Source organism: Harpia harpyja, chromosome 3 (assembly GCF_026419915.1).
Source record: "Harpia harpyja isolate bHarHar1 chromosome 3, bHarHar1 primary haplotype, whole genome shotgun sequence".
In the NCBI taxonomy this organism is placed as follows: Eukaryota; Metazoa; Chordata; class Aves; order Accipitriformes; family Accipitridae; genus Harpia; species Harpia harpyja.
Window position 1 is genome coordinate 38,306,088 of NC_068942.1, and position 26,295 is coordinate 38,332,382.

Here is a 26,295-nt window from a genome sequence, read left to right on the forward strand (position 1 = left end):
CTGTAACTTTTAAGGTGAGTAGCAAACACTATTAATTTTAACTAGAGAACACTGTTCTGAGTCATATCCCAAATACTGCCAGCCAAAGCAGCCTGAAACAAATAAAAAAAAAAAAAAAAAATTTAAGAAGCCCATGCTTACAAGGCTGGGTTGGAAACAAACATGAAACCCGATTCTTACCATACAGTTCAGCTCTTTATTCTTGAAAACAGATCACATTCTAGCCACGAGTACTTGTCCCTTTTTTTTCTTAATTGATTATTGTCCCATCCCTTCCTCCACCCCATGCTGTAACGTCCCCAAATGCCTTTTTTAATTAGTGCTTTTACAATTTAAAAGCTTAAGCAGTGATTCAGGGAATCTCTACAAACAGCTTGTGAATTATTTTATGAAATCTCTTACACAATACTTTTCAGATCTTAATGAGGCCAGCCAGCTTTCTGATGCATTTTCTGGACTAAGGACAAGGGACATTAATTGATGACTGCTGTAATGTAATCCCATTCAAACAGGTGGTGGGTGGACTGAAACTACAGTGTTTTTCCAGCTTTTTTGGAGAGAGCTGATATTTTCCACAAGAGCAAAGATAGTGGTAATGCTATTATATCATACAGCTCAAAATAATGGGAATAGTGACAAAAAGGCATAGACTCTTGTCTATGGAACAAGGGAAGGGAGATATTTTTGACTGCAGGAAAAAGCACAATCTGAAGATGCTGGAGAAAGTAAAGACTGCTTGATTGTGAAGAAAAAGCCATCATGAGGGAGTAGCACATGAGAGGTTACCTGCAACTCCTTCTGCCAGGAGAACAGGCGCTGACCTAATTCCCAAGAAAACAATGCAGAGATTTCCACAATTGTTTTGGTCTGGATCCAGGTACATCTTGTGTTGTCCTAATAACAACTGTATTAGAACCATTTACAAAAGCTTTGCCTGTTAGCTATATTATTATGGTCTTCCCAACATTCATCGTGGAGCTGAGATACTGCTGTCCCATTGCTTAAGCTACACAGCTGCTTCAGTACAGTCTCCGAGTGAGTGCTCAGGTTATGATGTATGCCTGCAGGGACAGCTAGCAGAAGCAGTGTATATAAAGCATCTTAGCCACAGGGAATGCCTAGACTCCATTCAATTTGCAAACCAAAAAGACAAATCCAGTGTCTTATAATTCAAAGCAGCAGATAAACATTTACCAGTGGTATTATCAGGATTGTCAAATAGCATCCCTCACCCTGCGCTTTTCATCTAGTTTGAAAACAACATTATTCATGTGACCACAACAGGCAAGAATCTCCTATCAATTTTTATTATTATAAATACTATGTTAGAACAGAAAGGATGGTGCCGTGCATCTGCTCCATTCTGCTGCTATTTTGCATCTTCTTTCTTGGCTCCGGCTTCTATTTTCAGGGGTTCTGGAGCTGCACGATAGGCAGGAAATGCCTCCCAAGGACTATTCAGATCAAACTTGCGAAATTCCTGAGATAGCTCCACAGGCTCTGCCACTACCCGTTTCACTTCATCATCATACCGCACCTAGAACAGTGCAAAGGACACAAGCCAGTCATTTTCATACAGTCCCCATAGCATCTCTGCTATTAGCTGTACACAGCAATGACCCAGACCACCCTCTGGTACAGGCAATCCTAGTTCTTATTCCATGGATAGGCCACAGACCTCTGCCACAGCTTCAGTTCTCCTCATTATTAAACAAAAGCCCTCCAGATGCCACCAAGACCTCTGGACTCCCCAGGAAAACCCTCGTCTTTGCTACCATGTACATACCTCAGGTGTCCTGACTAACCACCTTGAATTAGGAGTGCCCAGCGTACAGTCCACATGAAGCCCACACAGAGTAACACACTTAGTTCGTCATATGACAAAGGAATTTCTCCTGCATCACCAAAATGAGGTGGCCTGTCTACCTGGCATAGCTGGGGACTAGTCTCCATGAATCTTTATAATATGGCAGTTTGTTTGGTTTTAGTTGTGCTTCTTAGCATAACACTCAGCATGGGACAAAAAGACAACCAGGGTGAAATGCGTGTGAGTACCAGACACTTCTGATTGGCTTGCTTTATCCTCACTGTTACGGTCCAGATCTCCAAACCATAGTTCAGGAGATGCTGCCTGGTCCTCACTTGTAGGATTTGCTGTTATTTCTGTTTTTCTTAAACCCCTCTGTTGCTTGCAGAACCTCACTGTTTTCTCCTGAGACTCAACTCAGTCTTAGAACTGCACCAAATGTGACTGCTTTTGCAAGGTGGTCATTTGAAACTAGACAGATACCAAACACACTCATTGCACTTGTGGTTTGACATACAGAGGTAAATATTTGATAAATGGCAAGAGTCAGTTCAACTAGAGTTTTGTAATATGGGCCTACAAAAACTCAAAAAAGTGGAGTTCCAACTGCCATTAAGATCAGTTCAGTCCCTTATTCATCTGGGAAACTCCAGTTTTGCAGTGGAACGCTTCATTTTTCAGAAGACATGATAAAAGCAGAAGCACTTTCTCTGCCAAATGTCTTTGGCACACAGCACATGAAATTTGCTCAATGCCTCTGACCTTAGGCTGCCTTATCACGGATGATACTTTGTGATGACTTCAAATTTCCATGTAGGAGATCTATACAGCTCCTCTGGAATACAGACATGTGAAACATCCTTAGAGCCTTTCGGACAAAGGATTGTAAAGCAGTCACATCTCTATACCTGTCGTGGTTTAAGCCCAGACAGCGACTAGGCACCACACAGCTGCTCACTCACTCCCTGCCCCCCCCCCAGTAGGACGGGGAGGAGCATTGGGGAAAAACAAGTAAAACTCGTAGGTTGAGAAAAGAACAATTTAATAACTGAAGTGAAATAAAATTTAATGCTACTACTACTAATAATAATAATTGTAAAGAAAAGGAATATAATAAAATAATAATAATTAAAAAAAAACGAGAAGAAAAGACAAGCGATGCACAATGCAATTGCTCACCACCCGCTGACCACTGACTGATGCCCAAGCAGCGATCACCCCCTCCTGGCCAATTCCTCCCAGTTTATACACTGAACATGACATTCTATGGTATGGAATATCCCTTTGGCTAGTTCAGGTCAGCTGTCCTGGCCATGGTCCCTCCCAGCTTCCTGTACACCTGCTTGCTGGCAGAGCATGGGAAACTGAAAAATCCTTAACTTTGGATAAGTGCTACTTAGCAACAACTAAAACATCAGCATGTTATCAACATTATTCTCACAATAAATCCAAAACACACTGTATCAACTACTAAGAAGAAAATTAACTCTATCCCAGCCGAAACCAGGACAGTACCGAAACTCAGATAAGTATTGGAGAGATTTGGTAACTTTAGACACGAGCGTGTCTCCTACCTCCACGTAACCAGAGAGTGGAAAGTCCTTCCGGAAAGGATGGCCCTCAAACCCATAGTCTGTGAGGATTCGCCTTAGATCAGGGTGGTTGGCAAAGAAGACACCATACATGTCCCAAACCTAAATGAAAGGGAGCCAAGCAAGTTGCATTAGATTAGAAAAAAAAAAAAAACAACCCCTTCATGTATTATGTTCATAAAATTTCAGTTACATGCCTGGCTTTGTGCAGTGCTAGCGAAACTGATGCAGAAACTCATTCAAAAGCAAATCACCCTTTTATCTCCTACTCTGGAAAGGCAGCCAGGGAAACACTTCTTTCTTTCTCAGGGCCCTGGGAATCAGTTTAATCAGGAAAACACAGCTCCTCTCCACAAAGACCCTGCTCCCAAGTACGCCGGCACTCACCTCTCTTTCATACCAGTTTGCTGCCTTGTGCACAGACACTGCTGAGTCAACAGGTGTCAGCTCATCAGTGTATGTCTTCACACGGATCCGACTGTTGAACCGCAGAGACAGGAGATTGTACACAATCTGAAGCAGAATACAAGAAGGCATTGGTCTTGCACGGCATTTATGGATCTCTTTGCAGTACAGTACTGGCTAAGCAAAGGCACACAAAGACTGTTTCAAATATTCTTCATCAGCAGAATCACATTCAGCACTTCAGAGCTGGGCACTAAAAGACACTATTACAATTAAGGTTCCAATAGCTTATCACTTTGGCCCCTAGAAGTGTAAGAAAAATGATGGGAGATTTAGAAAACATGACCGATGAAGAAGAGCTGAAGTAAAGAGGGATACTAAACCTTAAAAAAAGAAAATACTGAAGGGATGGAGACACTTGACAATAGTCTTTCAACAGTCTGTCACAAAGCAAATGGCTATCAATTACCCTCAGCATCCAGTGGGAGAAAGCTAAGAAGAAATACACTTAGTTTTCAGCAAAGAAGTTGAATACCAGAGAAAATTTCTAACTCTTCTGGTGATGAAGTACTAATAAGAAGGCTGCTTACGAGGATTACTAGAACCTCCAAGAGGGGGTGGGGTGGGGGATACTTAATACAAGCAGACTAAAAATAAAAAACTCAAACCTTTGTAAGAAATTGCGTAGCCTTGTTTGATACTGCCTCTGTGAAGATGGCTGAAAAAGGTGAACTCATGAAGGTCTATATTGTTTCTATGAATCTACTACCTTAATTTTTGAAAGGAAAATCCTGAATTAAAAAATCTTGAACTTCTTCAGAGACTGAAGGCCTCTGAGTTAAAGAAACTCTCTCTATAACTCAGGATTTTTGCCTAATCATGAGTTACATTACTAAAAGTCAAAGCTGTTATTAGCAAAGCAAGAACGAGCTATATTTGAAAACAACAGACATCTGATTAGCTAATACAGATAAGGCAAACCTGCCACCCCTCACTTTCTGAGTAGCTGTTGGTAAGTGATTTAATACCACAAGATAAACCAAAGGGGGAGAACAAATCAGCTACTTTTCATTACCCTTGTTACTTGCTGGGAACTAAAAAAATCTACCAATTCACTTCTCTTGCCCAAAAGACCGTCTGCCCAGATTGGACAAAGGAACACAGACATCTCTTTGTCCATAAGGCTGCCTAAACCATAGTCAGCCTCCTACAGCATGTGAGCCCTAGGTATCTTCTGCCACTGCCTTTTACAGATCTTCCTAAGTTACACTACAATAACGTCTTTGCAACAATACTGTGAACAAAGCTTTCTAATGGTAGGTGAGAAGACAATATGCTGAGTGTGTCGTTTCCCCAAAGATGTATCTCTTCTTTTTCTATTTGCAACTGCAATTTTTCTGCAGTTGAAAAGCTATACAGCGTGATATTCAAAAGCATCTGTCGGAACCAAATCTCCAATATTCACTGAAAGTCAGTGAAAGTGCAGTGCCCAAAATCTTCTGAGAGCCTTCTGAAAATCTGCCTCATCTCCTGTGTAGTCCTGACATTCGGGGAATGTTTTTAAAACAACTAATCAGTTTTTTGCTTTGGTTTGTTTTTTTAAAAGAGGAAAATTGTTAAGAAGATTGATGGGATTTAAAGAAAAACGTGGTCAGTTTTGTCAACAGCAGCTGACAGGCTTAAGTGGAAGAAGGAAGAGCACCAATTCACATCTGGCCAGAAAGAAGTCTCTAGACACTTTGGTAAAACCAAACCAAAACAACAAAAAATTAAAACAAACAAACAAACAAAAAAGAAAAGGAAGAGAGAGACTTTCAGCAGAGCACAAAAGGAAAGCCAGACTAGGAACCCATGCAGTATCAGTTCTGCTACTGCTTCCATGATCCACAGAGTAAACAAAACCCAGCATTTCAGAGTGGATTTTCTGTTCACTGTGAGAAAGCAAAAAATGTGGTCAGAGCTGCAACAGCACCCGCAGCCACCAGCACTTGTGAAACTCTCCAAGTCCTGCACCTATGAGCAGTTCTTACCTCAAAGCGGTACTGCCGAGATGGGACATCAACAGCAGTCAAGTCAGCCAAGGATTTGAACTGAGCATTAGTGTGATCTCGAAGGAAGGTCAGAACCGGAATGATCCCATCTGGATGGATCAAAAGTTCCAGCTCATTGAAACAGGTCACCTGTTGAAAACAGCGGACAGGGCATGAGTACAAACACCAACAGGACTGAACATTACACTGAATCAGCAGAACACCCAAACAAAGAGACTATATGGTACAGCAGACACATAATGACATCAGATAAAGGGGCTTAACAATAGCGGTAACTTTCATGTAATTCTGACAATCTTTCTTGCCCAGAAGAACTTCTGAAAACAGCTAACAAACAAGTAGTGTGTTCACTGGGTCCTGTCCCGCACCCCCACATGAACAATTTCTCGAAGAGCACCTACCTGTACTTGCTGGATATACTTGGGCAGAATGTCAGCCACATACTCTCCAAAAGCACAGAGCTGCTTCTGTTCTACTTCATTTTTTGGTCTGACAGTAGCTAAAGAGAAAAATAAAGTTCCCAAGATTATGGCATGGAAAACAGAAAGCTACAGAAAGAAGAGTAGCAACTCGCATCCCTGGCTTAAAAATCCCTTTAACCAGTCTAGCTGTCTCTCAGCAGCTCTGGCAGAAGCCAGGCAGCTTCAGGTTCAGGTAACCCACAAAGTTTATTTATGGTAAATCCGAAGCTAAACACAACATATATGTATAGTGGAACATACAGGATGCTGCAGTAGAGACTAGACTATAGCAACATACATGTGTTGTGGTACACAGAACACGGAACTAGAGACATTGATAAGGAAGGAAGTTTGTGTCAGTGCTAGACAGAAATTTTTTCGTGCACTGTAAACACAGCAGGAGGAACAGTCCAACAAGATAACGGGAAAGCAAATAACAAGATGAAGAAGAGAAAGACAGAGATGACAGAACAATCTGAACTTAGATACTGCTCATGACATTCAGCCTGGGTCTGGAAGGGATCTTTTTTTTCCTAGACAAAAGGAGGCTGAGAGGAGATCTTATCGCTCTCTACAACTACCTGAAAGGGGGTTGTAGTGAGGTGGCTGTTGGTCTCTTCTGTCAGGTGGCTGCAGATAGGACAAGAGGAAACAGCCTCAAGTTGAGGCAAGGGAGATTTAGGTTAGATATTAGGAAAAATTTTTTTACTGAGAGGGTTGTCAAACATTGGAATGGGCTGCCCAGGGAAGTGGTTGAGTCACCATCCCTGGAGGTATTCAAAAAGCGAGTGGATAGGGTACTCCAGGACATGGTTTAGGGGGCATGGTTAATGGTTGGACTCGATGATCTTGAAGGTCTTTTCCAACCTAAATGATTCTATGATTCTATGATCTAAGCAACCCCCTCAGAATCAAACCACCCCAGGATCTCCTGTCGCTTTTTTGTTGTTGTTTCGATTACAAATACTCCTCAAGCTTCACGGCAACGAAGCCGTTCCCCAGGCACAACTCTGCACAGAACAAGCAGGTGGGCCCGCCGCAAAGGATGCGAAGAGGAACCCCGAGCGAGCACGCTTATCATCAGAGCCGCTTTTCCACGCAAAATGCGGGTTTACGCCTGACGGGCACCAACCGTGTTCCGATACACCGGCCGAAAACGGTTGCACCGAAACCTCCCAAAGGCACGCAAATACCGGGAGCTGACCAGGACACAACCGCAGCCCTCGGTCTTTTCCACTGCCCCCCACAGCCTCAAGACCTCCCCGCCGCCGGTCCCGTTCACTTACGGCGAGTCTCCGCGGCGGAGCTCCCCGCCAGCCGGGCCTGCGCCGCCGCCGCCGGGCCTGCGCCCGCTGTGGAGAGAAACGGACACGTCTTACCGACCGCTAACCGCCCGGCCCGCGGCCACGGGCTGGCCGAGCCCCGCCGCCTCCCCGGCCCCGGGCACCCTCACCTCGCAGCGCAGCCCGCGTCAGCCACCGAGCCGCCGCCGCCGCCAACATCCCCGCCAGGACACGGACGGGCAAGGGCACGGACCGGAAGCGGAAAGCGTCGCCCGCGCTTTCCCGGGCGGGAGGCGGAAGCGCGCGCGGAGCTTCCCGGGGGTGCTTCCGGGTGGGTGGCCGGAAAGCGGCGAGTGCCTGTCGCAGGGTGAGGGGGAGCGGAGGAGTCGCTGGGGCACCCCGGGGCGGCGGGAGGAGGCTCCGGGGCGGCGGCATGAAGGGAGGCGCCGCAGGTGGGTGCCGTGTGGGCCGTGCTGCGGGGGGGACCGGGACCGGGACCGGGGGAGCCCCGGGGGCGGGCTGGGAGCCTGGGAGGCAGCGAGTTCTGTGGAGATGTGTCCGCCGTCGGGTACGGGCGTGAGGCGGGGGGGTGGTGTGGTGGTGTTCCTGTCAGACCTCCCTCGGGCTGAAGCAGCGCTGTGCGGGCGAGGTAACTCTCTGGCGGGTTTCGTAACGGCAGTGTGGCCCCAATGGGGGTCTTTGCTTTCCGGAGAATTAGCTTTTCTTTCTTCCCCTGCCGCCCCCGAAGCGTGAAGTCGCTGTCGGTTGTGTATAATGTGGGCTCCCTGGTCCCAGGCGCTGTCATGGCACCCACGGCCCTGTCAGGAGCGAGGAAGGAAGGAAGGAGGTGTGCCAGGTGTTGGTTACCGTCGTCACCTATAGCCTGGCATTTGGCGGGTCATTGGTAATGCAAAATATGCATGGAGCGTGAGATTTTGCTTTACGGGACACTTTACTGTTCCCGCAGCTCTTTCTTTATAGCAGAGATGCCGTGGGAGATGCCGTGGATGCAAAGGGGAACGTTGCGTTTACAAAGAAGGATGTGAGATTTGTTGGTATTTCTTTCGTGACTTGGCACCGGTCCTCCGGAAATCGTGCAGGGCAGCGGGGGCAGCTGGTTCTGCCGTGCCAAGAGGGCAGAGGAGTTCATCCATCCATGTCCTGGTGCTCTGCGTCATCACTTTGGTGTTCTGGGCTGCAGCTTCTGAGCACTTTGTAAGGATCAAGAGCTTTATCTGAAGTAGGAGCCAGTTTGCAGGATAGGTTTGTACTTGGTAAAGCTGGAAAAATAGTACCAATGTGTTCTGTGCTAATTCCAGTTCCTCGGTCTCTTACAGACTAATGTGTAGGTACTTTTCAGACAGACCAGAACTATTGTAAAATCACAAGAAGGGTATAATTAAGGCAGTATGTGATCAGGGATGGGACGGACTTGTCTAGCCAATTAGGGATGTAGACACTACTTCCCTTGAACAGAACTTGAGCAAAGAACTTAGGAGGCCTCCTGTATCAAGCAGAGCTATTGTAAGAAAATGCACGTTTGATAAAATAAAGCATGGAAGAGTAACTCTGAATCTCCTGGAGAAAAATCCTGTCTTTGGGAAACATTGTACTGGAAATCATGTTCAGTATTAACTGAAGAAATTTGTGATATCAGTCACCATGGCTGATAATTAAGGTGTAAAAATAAGTTTAAAGTGAATGCAGACGGGCATCTGTTTGCTCCTAATGCTGTCAAGAGCCATGTTAAAAAAGAGCTCTTTTCTACAGCAGTCCTTCTCTGATTCAGAAGTTTTCTCGACCCACAAACTGCTTGGAGCTCTGCAGACAATCTCTGGTACCTACTAAGAGGCATTATCTTTTAAATTGAGTTCTCCTTGCCGCTTGGGAAACAGTGACTAACAACATCTAACAGGTTATTTTGCATGCTGAAGGTGTCTGGCAATTAACAAACTGAGTATAACCATCAGTTATCTCATTTGGTTAGCTTGAAGGACTGGTGGTTACGTCTGGCAGACTTCTCGCACATCTTTTTGGTAAAAGCAAGTTCACCTTACTTGATACCACTGCACAGATTCATCATGTTGGTTTTGGATGGTAATTAACTCCTCCTGATGGGTTTTGGATGGTAATTAACTCCTTCCAATATGAATTGCTGTCTATGCTCTTTGTTAGTATGATACTGGAATCCTTTTTCCACCTAGCCCAGCTATGGTGCTGCCACATTCTTTTGGCTTCACGAGTTTCCTAGGGCGGTTGCTGGACTTTCCACTTTAATAACTGTTGCTGCATTTCTTTGTGTCAGTGAAATGAGTGGTGAAAAGATATGCGCATCTCCCGGTTCTGCTGGGATGTGATGCTCACTGTACTGGAAGTTTGGTATATATTATAATTTTAATTATGCCAACTTCTCATTTGTTGTTTGAGATTCTGAAGCTCAAGCAGAAGTTTCTGGCTGCGCTATTTATATTCAGTCTAAAATATGCTGGCCTCTTACCAATGTTTGATTTTTCCCTGTACCCTGAAGTACTGCATAATCTTGTCAGTGGAGAGAGAAGGCCACATAATTATTGTGATTTTACAGATTGCTGGAGGTCTGATCTGTGCAGCACCATGGACTCGTCAGAAGAGACTGGAGGCTCCTCTGCAGAAGAAAACTACTTTGTGAACTACACCTTCACCGACCGCTCCCACTCAGGCCGTGTGGCCCAGGGTATTATGAAATTATGCTTGGAGGATGAGCTCTTTGCTGATGTTACAATATCAGTGGAAGGCAAAGAATTCCAGCTACACCGTTTGGTCCTCTCAGCTCAGAGTTGCTTTTTTCGTTCTATGTTCACTTCCAACCTAAAGGAGGCCCACAACCGGGTCATTGAGCTGCAGGACGTTAGCGAGAGTGTCTTTCAGCTCCTTGTGGACTATATTTACCATGGGACTGTAAAGCTGAGGGCAGAGGAGTTGCAGGAAACCTATGAAGTGGCAGACATGTACCAGCTGACTGCCCTTTTTGAAGAGTGCTCCCGGTTTCTGGCCCGTACAGTGCAGGTTAGGAACTGTCTGCAGGTCATGTGGTTGGCAGATCAACACAGTGACGTGGAGCTCTACACAGCTGCCAAACACTGTGCAAAGTCACATTTGTCTCAACTGCAAGACACAGAGGAGTTCCTACACCTGCCTCTCCGCCTGCTGACAGACATCCTTACAGGTAAGGAGTTCTTGAGACTAGCCAGGTTGTGGATGTAGAAAGAGACTTTCAGAGAGCCTATCAGGGATTGAACAAAATACATGGAAGAATCCAAGCTTTCATAATCACTGTCTATTCAGAGGCTTAGCTAAGCTAAGCAAAGCAAAACATTCTGGATAACTTAATCAGGAAAAAAACTATTAATTGTTACTGGACATAAAGCATCTGAGCTATAGACAAGGGACATAGAGGATGCTGGTATTTCCCAGTAGTTCCTGGATCAACAGGTAGAAGTATTACACGTTTTTTAAATGTAACTTAGTAACTTTCAACAACTTGTTGTGTTTTTGTTTGCAGTAAAAGTAAAACAAAGAAGCCTTACCAGAAATGAACATCTTATGAAAGTTTTTTTTTTCTTTAGTTCATAATCATTTAACATAGTAATGCAACAACTCAACATTTGTAAGAAGGCTTGAGCACAAGCCATATTTTTAGACTATGTTAAGTGTTTTTAACAATTTTATATAATTGTTAGGATTATTTAGGCTAGGCACTCATCTGACTGAAATAGAGGCATTGTAACATCTTAGGTAGTACAGTAATTACCCTTCTTGTAGAGGTAATAGCCTTCCACGGTAATGGATGCAATGACTCATTGTTGTCAAGGATGTGTCAACACATGAACAACTTAGTCCAACTGCCACCAATCCTTAAAGATTCTCTGCTGCCCTAGCAGGTGCAGCCAGTACTTGAAAACTTCTTCATGATGCTGCAGTCACAACTCCATTTTTGTGCATCATTCCTAGAGGAAGCAAGAATGTAGAAGAAGGTCATACATTCAAATGTGCTGGACCTGGGACCAGAGAGATTGCTCCTTTCTTGCTTTAATTAAATAATTTTGTAAATAAGTAAATAACTATACTTTGTGTGTCGTGTTTTATATGCTGTTACAACAATAAACCTGCCATGACTGGCTTCTTTGGAATACTGGCAAATCTGTCTGTAAGACTTAAAATAGCCTTTGAAGTTGCTGCTATGCATATGAGAGTCTTTACAGATATTGCATTGTATTATCTCTATTGCATCTAAAGAAATTCACAGACGAAAACCTATTGAGAATATGTACTGATAGTCAGAAAGACTATGATAAAATTAGAGTAATTTTGATAACTATCTAGCTAAAGCTTTTAAACCAAGTTGTGAGTTCATTAAAAAAAAACCAAATTCCTAAAATCATGAAATAAAGCTATAGAGGTCAATCACCCTTAATTTCCTAGGGATTCCATGTAGTAACTATAGTTTTAGGACTATGGCCATTAGTGTTTGTGGTCCTAAATTAAAATCATTGGTCATTAAAACTTTTTTCCATGCATCATCTATTTACATATATAGAATCACATTACTCAATATCTATGCCGAAACTTAGCTCATAAAACAGATTAAAATCTGAAATACACTCCTACTGCTGGTAGGGAAAATCTTTCCCTTTTGCAATTCCTGCATCTCTATTTAGTTAATGGAGAATTAAATAGAGGAAGCTATTAGTGGCAAGGATTAAAATTAATTTCATGAAATAGTAATTTATTAAGCTTACCTTTTGTTGCACACCAGGCCCCATTTCAAAATCAAAGTTTTTCCATTCAACCACTACCTGTGATGGATAGCTTATGGAAATCCCTTTTACTAATAAACAGTTTTGTAATACCTGCTTTTGTGCCATGCTTTTTCTCCTCCCTTCCTTCCAATACAGAGAAAAATGTTGGAATTTGTCTGATGCCTTTAGCGTCACTGAATTCGGGGTTTGTCATGAGAGCAGACTACAGAATCAGGGTGCCTTCATAGGGAAGTCTCTCAATGAATACAGGCATAATTGCTGGCTTTCAAACTGGAAGTAAATGCCTAAAATCTAGGAAATGTACTGATGCCGATGATGCAATAGTTTGTGGCATAACCAAAACTTCTGTCTGGAAACAAATTGAAATCTGATGCAGTCTGTGGAGTGTTTCCTACTGTCACACTGCAAAGGAAAGCTATAGTAGCTCATTGGGGATTTCCAAAAGTTAAGAGGATAGCAGCGACACTAGATGTTCAATCTTGAGGGTCAGCTGTCTGACAGTGCTCAGAGAAGGAAAATTTCTGCAGATGACTTTTGCTAGACAAGTTTCTAGGACCAGCCAGAAAAAAAGGCGGCTGCTGAGATTCTCAAATAAGACAATCTTTTTGCCTAAATGCTTAAATAAGAAAATATTTTTCATCGTCACAAAGCATGTAAGTTCTCTTTCCTGCCCTCTTTCTCTCGGACATAGGTTCCTTTGTTGAAACTCATCCAAAGTGCTTAAGATCTGGCAGCTCTGTCTTCTGATATTTATACAAACTGATTTCATGTAGACGTCTGGCTGGCGGTGCTGATCATGCCTGCCAAAATCTATAAACCTCCGTATCTTTTTTTCCTCTCTAGAAAGTAGGGTTTGTGGTGGGAGTGGGGGGAGGGAGTCACAGGAAAAGGATGTTCCTGAGTACGTACACCTTTGTCTAGATACTATAAATGCCTTTCTGTCTCCAAACCGCAGATGGCGTTCCATGTTCTCAGAATCCAACAGTTGCCATAGAAACCTGGATCAACTTCAACAAGGAGGAGCGAGCGGGCTTTTCAGAGACGCTGCGATCGAGTCTGAAGGTATAAAAAGACCTTCTGTTCTGGGGTTGGTGTAGCACTTGCTGGTTTCACACTTCCCAGGGCAGGGTATTCTGCTCACAGGTGTGACTTGAAAATCACAAAATACAAATGCCATTGAAATTCATGGTCCTTGCATGAGGAATACTTTCATTGTCATAAATAGCAACCCCACTGACAGCTTTTTTAATTTAACCTCAGGCTGCTTTTTCACTAGTGATTGGAGCAATGCCACAAATAACTTATTTCACCAGATGCTCAGTTACCAGAGAGACCATTCAGAAATCTGAGTTTGGCATTCCCCTTACAATAACTCTACTCTATCAGTGATGTAGCCAGCCTTACCTCAACTGCAGACACTTGGGTTCCAGTGAAGCCTGTTGCTATTTTGCTATGTCAGATATGACCATTATCGTGAAAAGGCTTTGAGGCTCTGAATCCTGCACGCTGCCGGATGGCAGGACTTGGGAAGCAGGTCACACACCTCAGGCCCACAGGTGGGTCCTAAGCTGAAAAATTCAGTCTTAGGCATCACTGATGTTTGTGTAAAGAGGTCCAGTTCTGCTGACACACTCCTCTCTTTTTTCAGGTGATTGGGGAAAATGTTCACATCTACCTGATTGGAAAGGAGTCATCACGTACACATTCACTTGCTGTCTCTCTGCATTGTGCTGATGATGACTCCATAAGCGTGAGCGGCCAGAACAGCCTGTGTCACCAGATCACCGCAGCCTGCAAGCACGGTAGTGACCTATACGTCGTTGGTGGCTCCATTCCACGACGCATGTGGAAATGCAACAATGCGACTATAGACTGGGAATGGTGTGCCCCTCTGCCCCGTGACCGGCTCCAACACACCCTTGTCTCCGTGCCAAGCAAGGATGCAATATATTCACTGGGGGGGAAAACTCTACAGGACACTCTCTCTAATGCTGTCATATATTACAGAGTACGAGACAATGTCTGGACAGAGACCAGCCAGTTGGAAGTGGCAGTCTCTGGAGCTGCAGGTGTAAACCTTAATGGTGTCATTTACCTGCTGGGTGGGGAGGAAAATGACTTGGACTTCTTCACCAAGCCCTCTCGGCTAATTCAGTGCTATGATACCAACACAGAGAAATGCCACGTGAAGCCATACGTACTGCCTTTTGCAGGCCGCATGCATGCTGCTGTACACAAGGATGTGGTGTTCATTGTAGCCGAGGGGGATTCACTGCTATGCTATAATCCCCTACTGGATAGCTTCACCCGGCTATGCCTGCCAGATGCTTGGAGCTCGGTACCATCCCTCTGGAAAATTGCCAGCTGCAATGGCAGCATCTATGTCTTTCGTGACCGCTATAAAAAGGGTGATGCAAATACTTTTAAACTTAACCCAGCCACCTCTGTTGTAACAGTCACAAGTGGCATCAAAGTGCTGCTCACTAACCTGCAGTTTGTCCTGGCCTAAGCGGGAAAAACAGGCCATGATAGAAAGGGCAGCAACGGTGTTCTGCTGTGCAGCTCAGAGGCACCCACCACCCTCAGCACCAGTCCCAATTACTACGAGCTCACAACATCCAGTAAAGACCCCATCCTCTATACCTGTGCAGAGGAAGTTCAGGCTTTCTGGCTGTGGGCCTATTCTTTTACATAGCACTATTAAAGTTGAACTGCTGCATCTTAGATTTCAGATGGACTAAATGGTATTACTTTGATCCCTTGATGATAAGCTGCTTGCATTTGAGGCCCAAACTGCAGCAAATGGCTTTTTTAGCCTGGAACCATTCCGCCAGTAACAAATCCTATGGCATATGGACAACATCTTCCTTGGTCCAGACTGCTAGTTTTAACTGCCTGGGAGACCGTGTTGCTGCCATGTCAGTCACAGAGTTAGATGTGCACTGTTTCCTCCAGGGATGTCCCCATTTAAACATTCCTGTGTCCCTACTGCAGAAGGGACTGGCAGAAATATTTACAGCAGACAGATTCCAGAGCTGACCCCAGGACCTTTAGTAAGTTGCATTATTCAGCACTTCTCCTAGAGGAGTGGTAACAAACTGGGAGCTTGCTTACTGCTCTGTCATCACCTAGCATAAAGAGAGAGATTGTTTTTACGAGCATTGGCTTCCTTTACTGTACAAGGAATCCCCACCTGTAATCATAACATAGTGTTGGTGAAAGACGGAATTAAGACCACTTCCTCCTACCCCTTTCTGTTGACACTGTAACCCTCTGGGTAAGAATCTGAATAAAGTCTCTGCTGAGACAAAGTTTTATTTTCCTTTGCTGCAAGTATTACAGAACTTCCTGTGGATTGCAGTTCGGCAAGCACTGATACTGTGTGTGGGAGAGAAGAACTGTGGGGCTCCAAGAGAACTAAGATGTTAGCCATAAGGAAAGAAAGCTTTAATGAAACAGCCCAACCTCCCCATTACTGTAATTTATGTAAAAACTTCTTTATTGATGCTCAGGAAGTACAATGCTTAAGTCTTTGTTAGATCATTAAAATGTAAGGTTTTTTTAAAGCAGCTGAGACAAAGATTTTGATAGTTCTTACTGACATTATGCAGCTGTCCCAGCGGTCACGTTCCTATGAAATGCCTCCAGGACCTGGACTTGCTTGTGCCGAACGATGATGTGGGGACGGATCTTGGCAATAGCCTCTATTGCTTCCTGAGGGCTCCAGTGATGTAGCTGAAAAGGCAGAAACCCTGCAAGTGAAAATCTATTCCATCCCTGCACCAGTTAGTGGAGCCTTCCTGGAGGCTGCAGGCAACATTAGAGTTGTTAGAAAACTTGCTGCTTTGCTCCTTCTGTTTACTTCATGTTCCTCAGAGGGGCCTGAATGTCAATGCAGCTTCATGAAATGAGTCCCTCAAAGAGGGATGGCTGCTGCCTGGGACCTCCATTTTCTGGCTCACTCATGCTTCCATGATGTTGTGAATAGTTTCCTGTCCTAGTCGCACCAGACCAGAGCAAAAGTGCAGCTTGCTTTTTTTATTTTTTTAAAACTTTACTAGTACTCCCATCGCACTTCAGCACTTGGCGAGAAAATTTTTCCTTCAGTACTAAGGGAAAATTTTCCAGGGAGCACTTAGTAACACTGACAGAAGAATCCACCGGTAGGATTTTGTTCTTAGTGCTGGCTTACCCAGTTGGGTCTGTAGAAGAACTCAGAAAACCAAAGTCACTTCTCTTGATCCTGAATATATTTATTGAAAAGCTTAGAACAGCTCGCCATTTCAGTTAACCAAGGAGAAAATCTGAACAACAAAAATCGATGTTTATCTGCTCAGTGAACCTACCCTCACGAGTGACTTGTTATTCCCATCTCAATCTGTTCCTCCATAGAAAGAGTTAGGAACAGCAGAATCATTCAAAACCTGTTGAGAACTTACTATATTAAAGGCCCAGAAAACTGAGCAGCTTCCTGAGTTCTGACTGATATGTCAGAACCAGCAACAGATCCTACCAGACCACGCGTTTCAAGGCTTTTTTGCAACAACAGTTTCTCTTTCCCGTAAGATAGAACATCTTTGCTGGTGCCTGTGCTAATAACTGACCTGGCAGAGGCAGACCATACAGATGAATGAAAAGAATACTTACAGTGGCAGCTATATTGCAGCTTCACCACTACCTCACTGGCAGGGAGCATTATCTTGACAGTATCATGAGCGCAGATGAACAAGGTGTGCAAAGATAAACTAGATTATCAAAGAAAGCTTAGACCGCAGTTCAGCAAACATTTAAGTTTCTCTTGTTCATTTACCCTGCATTTGCCACATTCTACAAACAGCAATGTAAGTTTGGGGCCCAGCTACCTACCTCTCTCAAAATGGGTCTCCAGTCCAAACTCTGTAAAATCATGGAATATTACATGCTCAGGCTTCTTGAGCAAAAGCAAATTCTAAAGGTTGGCTGTATTCGCCCAGACTGTATGAAAATAAACCCTACTTAGCATAGAAACCTTCTTACGTGAATTAAATATGCTGCCACCATGGTGGCACTGCGGGAGCGTCCTGCCTTGCAGTGCACATAGACGCTGTTACCGTAGGCTCGGTGTTTCAGTATGAATTCAACACCCTTGTGGAGGTTTTCCAAGGTGGGGACTCCGGTTAGATCCACGGTGCTGAGACGCAGTTGCTCCACTCCCATTGCCTCCCATTCCTGAAAGAGACATAGCAGATTCGGTCAGTTAACTTTTTGGTGTTTTGTTTGTTGGTTTTTGGTTTTTTTTCAGAAAGAAAACCCAGAACCTGTTGAGACAGCTGGGAAATTCAGCAGGGTTGTAAGCAGACTTTGAATGTCAATCCTTTAAATCAGATGTAGGAAAACTTTAGTGTTGGCTATCAGAAAGGAGAAGTTAAAGGGAACTGAAAAGAAGTGGTTCAGCTGAAGGAGGGCAGGGTAGCTGGGGTCCCCTCCCGAAACAAAAGGCATTCTTGTATTTGCATAGTGATGTACGTGGATTTAATGCTCCCTGTCCCCCCCCTCCGCCACTGTAGCTGTAACACTTCACTTCCACCCTCACGTTTTACTGGCTTGTCGCATAGTTTTAGAAGTCGGCTTAGCTACGAAGAAGCCACGTCTTCGCTGTCACAGGGCTTGGCGGTCGCTGCCGGCATCACGGCTAAAGCCTCACCTGCGCCGGGACGGGCGGAGCGACAAGAGACACTTACCGGGACGGGACGGGATGGGGGGCACCGGCAAGGCCCCCCCCCGGCTCACCTGGGCGGAGCAACAGAGAAAGCGGGTCTCGTACTCCTCGTTGAGGGTCACCACGGCGCGTACGTTCTCCTCCGCCACCAGCTGCGGGCACAGCCACCGTCAGGCACGGCCGGGCCGCCCTCGTTTCACCTCGCCTCGCCCCGCCCGCCTTACCCTACGGCTGCGTCCCCTCAGCGGCAGCGCCCCCAGCAGCACGGAACCGTCGATACGGTGGAACCAGGGCCGGCGGGACCCGGGAAGCCGCGCCCGGGCCGCCGTGTACAGCAGCGTCGGGTAGAAGAGCAGCCGCGCCGCCCCGGCACCCAGCGCCTCCGCCACCCCCATCGCGGGCAACACCGCGCCGGCCGAGGGGCGGGGGAGCGCCGCGGACCAGCACACTTAGCGTGAGGAGAAGGGGGAACCTTTGCGGCGGGTTGGTGGCGGGAGCGGAGGGCGCCGGGCGGGGCGGGCGGCTCCGGCCCCTCCACCTCGGACCTGCCGTGGTTTCTCCCGGAAGCGCCGCCATCTTGCGGAGCCGGCCTGAAGCGGCGCAGGGAGCCGAGCGGGACGCGGGTGGATTCCCGGGGGCAGGTGAGGGCGGCGGCCGCCAGGAGGAGCTCGGGCCGGGCAGGACAGGGACGGCGCGGAGCCGAGCCGAGCCAAGCCCGCAGGGAGTGCGATCCGCCTCGCGCAGGTAACGGCTCTCCTCCTCCTTCTCCCCCCCCCGCCATTCCTCCCGGCTCCCGCCGTCAGGCCACTCGTTCTGGGCCGCGGCGGCGGACGCCTCGCTCCCGCCCGCCTGCCTCTCCCCCCGCACGGCGCGGAGGGGCTGAGGCCCGCGGGGAAGCCGCCGCCCTGTGCCCGCCACCCCAGGGGCGGTGGCTGCCCCGCCGGGAGGCCCCCCCCCTCAGGGGCCCGGAACCGGAGGCCGCCGGTCGTCGTATCTGATCCGAGCGCTGACAGCGCTTCGGGCGCCATTTGGGGAGGGGGGTGGCTGCGGCGGGCCCGGGGCGGCCCTTGGCGGCGGTGGGGGGGAGCGGTTCCCCCGGGCTACGGTCGCCGTCAGCCTGCCGGGCTGGGCGGCTAAAGCGCCGCGGAACGTCCCGGGGGCTTATCCCAGGAACCTGGGCTGCGGTTACGTGTCGTGGGGGACACGGTAGGGGTTGTGTCTTTGGGACTGGTGAAACGTATGCTGGTATACGAGGGGGTAGAGGCAAGTCGGGTATACGAGAAGCAGGGGAAGTGGAGTTCAGCACAGTGTGAGGGTTTGCAGTCTCGAGTGGGAGAAGGCGTGACAGATGCTACTGGAATGAAGTAGGAAGAGAAATGTAAAAACCAGGAGAGACTGAATGTAAAACGAATGATGAAAACGTCAAGAAGCAATAAAGGTTGATAACAAAATGATATTTTTCACAGGACTGTTTATGACTAGGAAGTTGAGAGGCAGCGTTATAATAAAGTGTGGAACCTTCACTCCTTTAAATTCCTGAGGAATTTCGGCCCAGACGTTTTCACCTTTTAGGCACAGGCATTCTCTTCTGCCAGAAGTTGTCAGGGAGCGTTTTTCAAATGTTGCAGCTTTATTCTATGTACTGCTTGAGTGTGATCATTGGGTGTGTTTCACTGGGAGCTCGCCTGATTTAGAAAAATATTTGGTAGGGATTTATATCTTGAAGTATGCTTTGCTTCTGGTCTACAAGAGCTTGGACTTTCTGAGTATCTTGAATATATTTTTCTTTATTTTCTTTTGTGTGTCTGTCTGTCCTTCCAGTCTTACTCTGTGTACTAGTGATCACAGTAATTGCTAAATTATCTTCTGGTGCCTTTTGCTGTCGTCTCTGTTGCTTTTCTATAGATTAGTTCATCAGATAGATTTTACTGCACTGACTTGGCATTGCATATCCATAATAAACCTATCACGTTTTTTTTCTTCCCCTCAGCTATGTTCTTGGGAGCTCTGCATAATGTGAGATACTGTGCTTCCTAGAGTTGTGTCTGGACCCGAGTCTTTAAGAGGCAGCCTTGTTGGAAATACTACTGCTGTGGTAGATGTTTAAAAATACTACTTACGCCTTTACACTGATAGGAAATGTTAAGGTGGGTGCAGCTTGCATCCTGCAACTTAATATGTGCAGTTGCATTCCTGCTGATGAAGAGTCCCCAGGGCAGGAGCACAATTCTTATATCTGCTCTGGGACATGGGTGCAGATGTATACAGGAGTAAAATCCCTAAATAGGGATTTTAAAATGCGATGATGTAAAGGATTTTTTTTTTTTTTTAAAGGTGCTTACTGTTCTCTTTCAGCCTGTGCTCGCTTTCAAAATTATTGCTGATATTTATTCTGGGAAAGTACATGCTGTTTTGTGGAGTGTGTTCACCCTTTCTGAATGATCACTCTTGGATAGCTGTGTTTTTCCTTTCCCTGTCAAAGTTTCTAATCTTAATATTACAGAAAAATCAGTCCCAGATCCTACCTCCTTAGTTACATGCTTGCCTTTACATATCTGCTTCTTTTTTGTGTGTGAAACAAAATAATAGATGCAGGTTTAGGAAATTGTGTTTACAAGCAAAAGAAAGCAGGAGCACAGTGCCTGTGGAAAAGTAGACAATTGAAAAGTGACTGTTGTAAAATCATGAACACTAAACATGAAGATTTATGTGTTATGTAGTTTTGTTTTGAAAGTATATGGCTTACAATAATGAGAAGAACTTACCTGTCTTTCACAATGGGAGATAAAGAACTTCACAGTAGTACTGTGTACGTATTACTGTATCCACCTTTTTGCTAGTCCTTCAAAACTAGATGCACTTGTAAGATTATCACTACATGGTGGGGGGGGAGGTGTCTTTAACTTTTTCTTCTGCTGCGAATAGGGATTCTGAAGATGCACTGCCTGGCACTAGTCCTCTAAAGGGAAAGGCAAGAAAGGTGGCTACATCATAGATATGCAATAATTTTACATCTTGTCAATAATAAATCCATAATTTGCAAGATCCCTTGCAAGTAACCTTTACATCAATTGAAGAATCATTAGATGAAACAAATTATGGCACTTTGACATAAGAGAAATATTTATATCATTGTGTAACTTTTCTTTTGAAATTACTGCAAAAAATATTATGCTGAATTAGTTGAACTTGATAAAAGATAGATGTTTATGTGGTTCTTAAATATTTAGACTCGCATTGAGTTAAGTAAAATACTACCTATAATCCAGTCTCTAACTGAACTTGGTAAGAGACTTTGTTATGAGCAGGTTGTTCCTTAACTATTTCTTGCATCTTTTTCTGAAATGTGGTTATTATCAGTTACTATGTTTCTTAATTTCATCTGTTTGCCTTCTGGGTCTTCTGCTGCAACTCTCTTCAGAGGGCCTGCTCTAATTTTTTCTTCAGTGCTTTTTTTAGGCTAGGTGGGAAGCGATACAGATTCTCCTTGTTTTTGAGATTTCCTGTCTCTAACTGTGGTATCTAAGAAGAACCCACTGTTCTGGCTGTTGAAATAGAGGCTGTTGTTCAGCGATATGTCCATGAAGCACTCCAGTTTTCCGAGTCATAATGTGAGTTTTGCTACTGAAACAGCAGCAATAGTCCAGCAGGCTGAGGTTTATATTTCTGCATTCTTATTTGTCATTCTTGCTGTGAGTGTCGTAAATGTTTTATTTCAATCTAGGCATGTTCAGTATTGCTTCTTGTTCTTTAGTTTACCATTCCCCAAGGGTATGTGCAGAGTTATTCACTGCGCTGGTAACTGCCTCCAGGCAAGAAAGTATCATTTTTATCCATTGATCGGTTATTGGGCAGGGGAAAAAAAACGGTATAAATCAAAGCAGAGTAAAATACTTGAACGTTTATTAGAATGGGAGTTGTAAATTGAGAAGAGTTATCTAGGCCCTCTAATGGGTATTTCTCTTGAAGTGTCACAACACAGTATCTTGAGTTGAGATCCTGTTAGAAGATTTCTTGAGGCAGGAGAGATTATCTTGATTGGAAAAAAAGTGACCAGTAGTTTTAATGCCCTTCCTCCTGTCATTAGAGATGCCTGTGTTATATGAAAAAAATGCAAGATAGCACCTTTTCTGCTGATGCTGTCTACACCTATTTTAGATTGTCCTGCCAAGACACTTTGTGTTTGGGGCATAACAGTGAAAAGAGAGCGCTTTAGTATTCACATTTTCAAGAGGAGATTTCCCAAATGTCAACTGAACATCATCTTGTTTGCACCTGATGCAAGATTCAAGCATGTAAAGCTAAAATATATACTAGGTCAAATCAGGAAATTTGGGTAGAGCAAGGGAGAAAATGTAAACTGCTTTAAAGCTTCAGTGCAAATTAGCCTGCACACGCTTTGCTGTAGGGATGAATAGCTCACAAGTCTGAATTGTGATAGACAGAGCAGGCTTATTTGTTTGACAGCAGTATAGTATGGCACAGTCATCATCCCAGGTAAAGGAAGTCTTCTTTCTGACATCTTGAGTAGCATAAAACTTCCAACCATCTTAGGTCTGTGCATTTTGAAAGAAAAGGCATTGTTGCTAACTGAATTTAGGATGAACAGTGAGCAAGTAGATAACTGAACAAAAGTCTTCAGTAGTTTTCAACTCTTAGCAGAGAATTTCAGTTTAGGTGATACAGTTTGTGGCACAGGTATATGTGTGTGGAAGCTTTATGCCAGAAGTGGAATCATTGTCCATAAACTGTCTTTCCTGTCCTGTGTATGCATATTATCCTTCTGTCTTCGGTGTTCTGACTTAACAAAAAAACAGACCATGATGTATTTTGTTTTTAGAAAAGATATGCTGGTTTACTGGCTGCTCTGTTAGATGCAGAGTACTAGCTGCAAACTGACAAACTGCAAGTTTTGGTAATGAGTCTGTACTGATTTTAGAGTAGATTTATAACTGATCTAATGGCTTGGCTTGCAGTGGTAAAGTTCCAGGTAGACTAAGATAATATAAACTGGTCTTTAAATTATATCTCTCTGGGATTTTTACATTGGTTTAACTAAATTACTTGTAAATATAACTTGGAATAACTGGCTTAGGTATGGCTGAAATTCATGCAAATGAGCAGGCACTTTGGGTTCTTTGTCCTTTTCAGCAGCACACCTCAAGGAGATCTTGAATGAGCATGTAGATAACAGGATGAGTGTTCCTCGAGTATCTATTGTCATGCTGATATGATATCTGGCAGGCTTTCCTTTGCAGACAAATTTTTTTTTATGGTTGCATGCTGTGTGTTCTCTCAACTGAATTCTCTCCTGATTCTTATAAGAACTCAGGTGAAGTTCTGTGATGTCTTACATTGTTTTCACTTGAAATTAATTAGAGTTTTTCAAGACCTTGGCTGCTTTTCACCTCCATCAAAATTGCTTTTTCTGGTAGCTTTCATTTTTATCTAGCTGTTTTCATACTGCACCTTTCACAAAAATAATGTAGTTCTTATCCACTAGATTTCAGTATTTCACATGTCAAAGTAAAACTGTTGTTCTTCAAACATCTTATCATTTAGAATTTAGATTTTCACTGAATCCATTAATATTCTGTGCTATTTTTGCCCTAACCTATGCAGTTCAAAAGATATTCCAACATATGCACGCTATCCACAAATCCTTCAGCATCTGTTGGAAAGGGAATGTTCATGTCTGGTTTTTTTTTCAAAGCGGAGGATTTGGTTATATATGAAGTCTGTAATTCGAATGAAGTATTTAGCAGACAATGTCCAAGTCTACAGGCAAAAATGACAGCATTTTTCTTCATTTACTATATGTAGAGATTTGCAGGATGGACACCAGGCATCTTAATATCTCTGCAAAGTCTTACAAGATACAGCTTTGATAAATGGTCCTTCAGAAGGCAATGAAATATTGGTCTCAGGAAGAGAGAATATATTTTGAATGTCACATCTAGCTCTTGCATTTCCTGTAGGCACAACACAGTGTAAAAGTAATTCTTCTCTCATTTATAGTCTTAGATTCCTAAGCAGAGCACCATCTCAAAATCTTTTTGCCAGCTCACCTGTGCCTCCTTGTTATTTGCCTTCCAAAAATTCCCATTTTCCATTTTAACTTCTAAATTAAAAAAACATACATCTTGGTGACAGGTCAGCTTAGTGAAGAATTGTATTTCTTCTGGTTCTTTTTGTCTTGCCCATCATTGTGTTATGACTGTACAATGTCTAGCACAATTTATGAGTGAAACAGTAAAGGTTCCTTGCACAGTCGTAAGTGACATTAGAAGTGATATTGCCATTGAAAATGATCAATATGCAAAATCTTTGGGGAGAAAAAGGGTTGTATATTTACTTCTCTAAAGCAGTTTTGATTGCTCAGAAATCTGTGGTCATATGCTTGGTGACTTAGGAGAAGATAAGTGAGAATATTCTGATATTTATGGAGTAAAGCCACCCATATTACATTTTGGATTGTGCATTCAGTGCCAGAAGTTGATCACTAACAGAGACTGGCTGTAGGTGGTACTGTCTGTATTTCACAGTGTGGAAGCTGCTATGACACATCGGAATCGATGCAGAATTTGCTCTAGAATTTCTTTGGGTTTTATTGTATTTTTCATTTAATTCAAGACTAACTTTAATAGGCATTTCATAACTGCTTTTAGGGGAGCAGGACTAGGACACATATTCATGGTCCTTTTTTGTGAGGAAAATAATTCAGGATATGCTTAGGCATACAGCTAATTCTGAGTATGCTAGTGTCTTCCTGAATTTGCAGGGAGCCTAAACCATTACCTCAGTCATGAGAAATTTGAAAAATATTGAGGTTGTTGGTCTAAATACCAGCACTTTTATATCTACTTGCAAGTCACATTACAGAACTACCTGACTAGTGCACTTCTCAGAGTTCTGAATTGGTTAGTACATTTCTGATATAGCTGATAGTTGCAACTTCCACTTAATTGTACAAGAGAACTCTTCTGGTAACTTCTGTAAGATAGTTTTGTATCACCACATAAATGTGGGATACGCTAAGTATAAGAAGTAGGCAGCAGCATAGGGTAATAAATATCTCTTAAGAAAAATTATGCTTTTGTATGTAAATGAAACTGCTTTCGAGTTTGTAGACTGTCATATCTGTGTACTAAAAAAATTGGGGACTATGCCACTTCTTTTTTTTTTTCTTTGAATACCTAGGGATTTGTGGTTTTAGTTACACTAATTTTGCGCTCTTTCTTTGCCAGAACATGAAAAGGGGGGCGGGGGGAAGGGAGAGGAGGGGATGCTGCATAGAAGTGGATTTCTTCTGTTTTCAAGAAGAATGCATAGAAAAATATTCGGGTTTTGTTTAAACACTGGCAAAAAGGACTACTGGGAAAGCAGACGTGATGTGGCAGGTCACCATATAGTAGTTGGTGTCAGCCAATGGGAAAGGTCATGCTTACTGGTTGTCGTGGTTTAACCCCAGCCAGCAGCTAAGCACCATGCAGCTGCTCACTCACTCCCCCACCACCCAGTGGGATGAGGGAGAGAATTGGGGGGGGGGGGGGAGTAAAACTCATGGATTGCGATAAGAACGGTTTAATAGAACAGAAAGGAAGAAACTAATAATGACAATAATAATTTTAAAAGGATTGGAATATACAAAACAAGTGATGCACAATGCAATTGCTCACCAGTTGCCAACCGATGCCCAGTTAGTTCCCAAGTGGTGATTCCCCCCAGCCCCACTCCCCTCAGTTTATATACTGGACATGACGTCACATGATATGGAATACCCCTTTGGCCAGTTGGTTCAGCTGTCCTGGCTGTGTCCCCTCCCAGCTTCTTGTGCCTCTCCAGCCTTCTTGCTGGCTGGGCATGAGAAGCTGAAAAACCCTTGACTTTTGACTAAACACTACTTAGCAACAACTGAAAACATCAGTGTGTTATCAACATTCTTCTCATACTGAACCCAAAACATAACACTATACCAGCTACTAGGAAGACAATTAACTCTATCCCAGCTAAAACCAGGACACTGGTTTAGGGAAATATTTTAAAAAAGGGAGAGGGTTTAAAAAGATGGCTATAATTCAGTTTGTGGGGGGAGGGGAAGGTCAAACCAAGAGCTTAGTATGTGTATGTGTGCTTCCAAAAGCAACAAGGAAGACCTGACCAGTTCAGTAGTTCTTGAAATGCTGGTGTATGTGGGGA

At 44.2% G+C, this 26,295-nt stretch overlaps 4 protein-coding genes across 11 annotated transcripts in view; 2 read left to right on the forward strand and 2 right to left on the reverse strand.

Annotated features, from left to right (window-relative positions):
- Positions 1 to 182: 182 nt before the first annotated feature.
- Positions 183 to 7,882, reverse strand: NDUFS3 (NADH:ubiquinone oxidoreductase core subunit S3). The gene is made up of 7 exons (XM_052781988.1): positions 7,770 to 7,882; positions 7,603 to 7,668; positions 6,257 to 6,354; positions 5,835 to 5,984; positions 3,787 to 3,912; positions 3,382 to 3,501; positions 183 to 1,537 (listed from the first exon to the last, which is right to left on the reverse strand). The coding sequence occupies exons 1-7, from the start codon at positions 7,816 to 7,818 to the stop codon at positions 1,370 to 1,372; spliced, it is 777 nt and encodes a 258-aa protein (XP_052637948.1). The 5' UTR covers positions 7,819 to 7,882; the 3' UTR covers positions 183 to 1,369.
- KBTBD4 (kelch repeat and BTB domain containing 4) lies at positions 7,875 to 15,709 on the forward strand. Of its 2 annotated transcripts, none has more exons than XM_052781965.1 (4): positions 7,875 to 7,966; positions 10,184 to 10,804; positions 13,354 to 13,460; positions 14,047 to 15,709. In XM_052781965.1, the coding sequence occupies exons 2-4, from the start codon at positions 10,213 to 10,215 to the stop codon at positions 14,905 to 14,907; spliced, it is 1,560 nt and encodes a 519-aa protein (XP_052637925.1). In that variant the 5' UTR covers positions 7,875 to 7,966; positions 10,184 to 10,212; the 3' UTR covers positions 14,908 to 15,709. The 2 variants fall into 2 exon arrangements, with proteins under 2 accessions (XP_052637925.1, XP_052637924.1); XM_052781964.1 differs by having other exon boundaries at positions 7,943 to 8,051.
- A 161-nt stretch (positions 15,710 to 15,870) lies between these two features.
- PTPMT1 (protein tyrosine phosphatase mitochondrial 1) lies at positions 15,871 to 18,545 on the reverse strand. The gene is made up of 4 exons (XM_052781989.1): positions 18,321 to 18,545; positions 18,168 to 18,248; positions 17,415 to 17,606; positions 15,871 to 16,133 (listed from the first exon to the last, which is right to left on the reverse strand). The coding sequence occupies exons 1-4, from the start codon at positions 18,489 to 18,491 to the stop codon at positions 16,002 to 16,004; spliced, it is 576 nt and encodes a 191-aa protein (XP_052637949.1). The 5' UTR covers positions 18,492 to 18,545; the 3' UTR covers positions 15,871 to 16,001.
- Positions 18,546 to 18,653: 108 nt separating this feature from the next.
- CELF1 (CUGBP Elav-like family member 1) overlaps positions 18,654 to 26,295 on the forward strand; it is a 72,831-nt gene continuing 65,189 nt past the window's right edge. Inside the window, exon 1 of one of the 7 annotated variants that reach the window (XM_052781985.1) lies at positions 18,654 to 18,840. The gene's annotated coding sequence lies outside the window, so the exon portion shown is untranslated. The remainder of the gene's footprint in view (positions 18,841 to 26,295) is intronic. The other 6 variants (XM_052781979.1, XM_052781978.1, XM_052781984.1 and 3 more) reach the window with 6 other exon arrangements.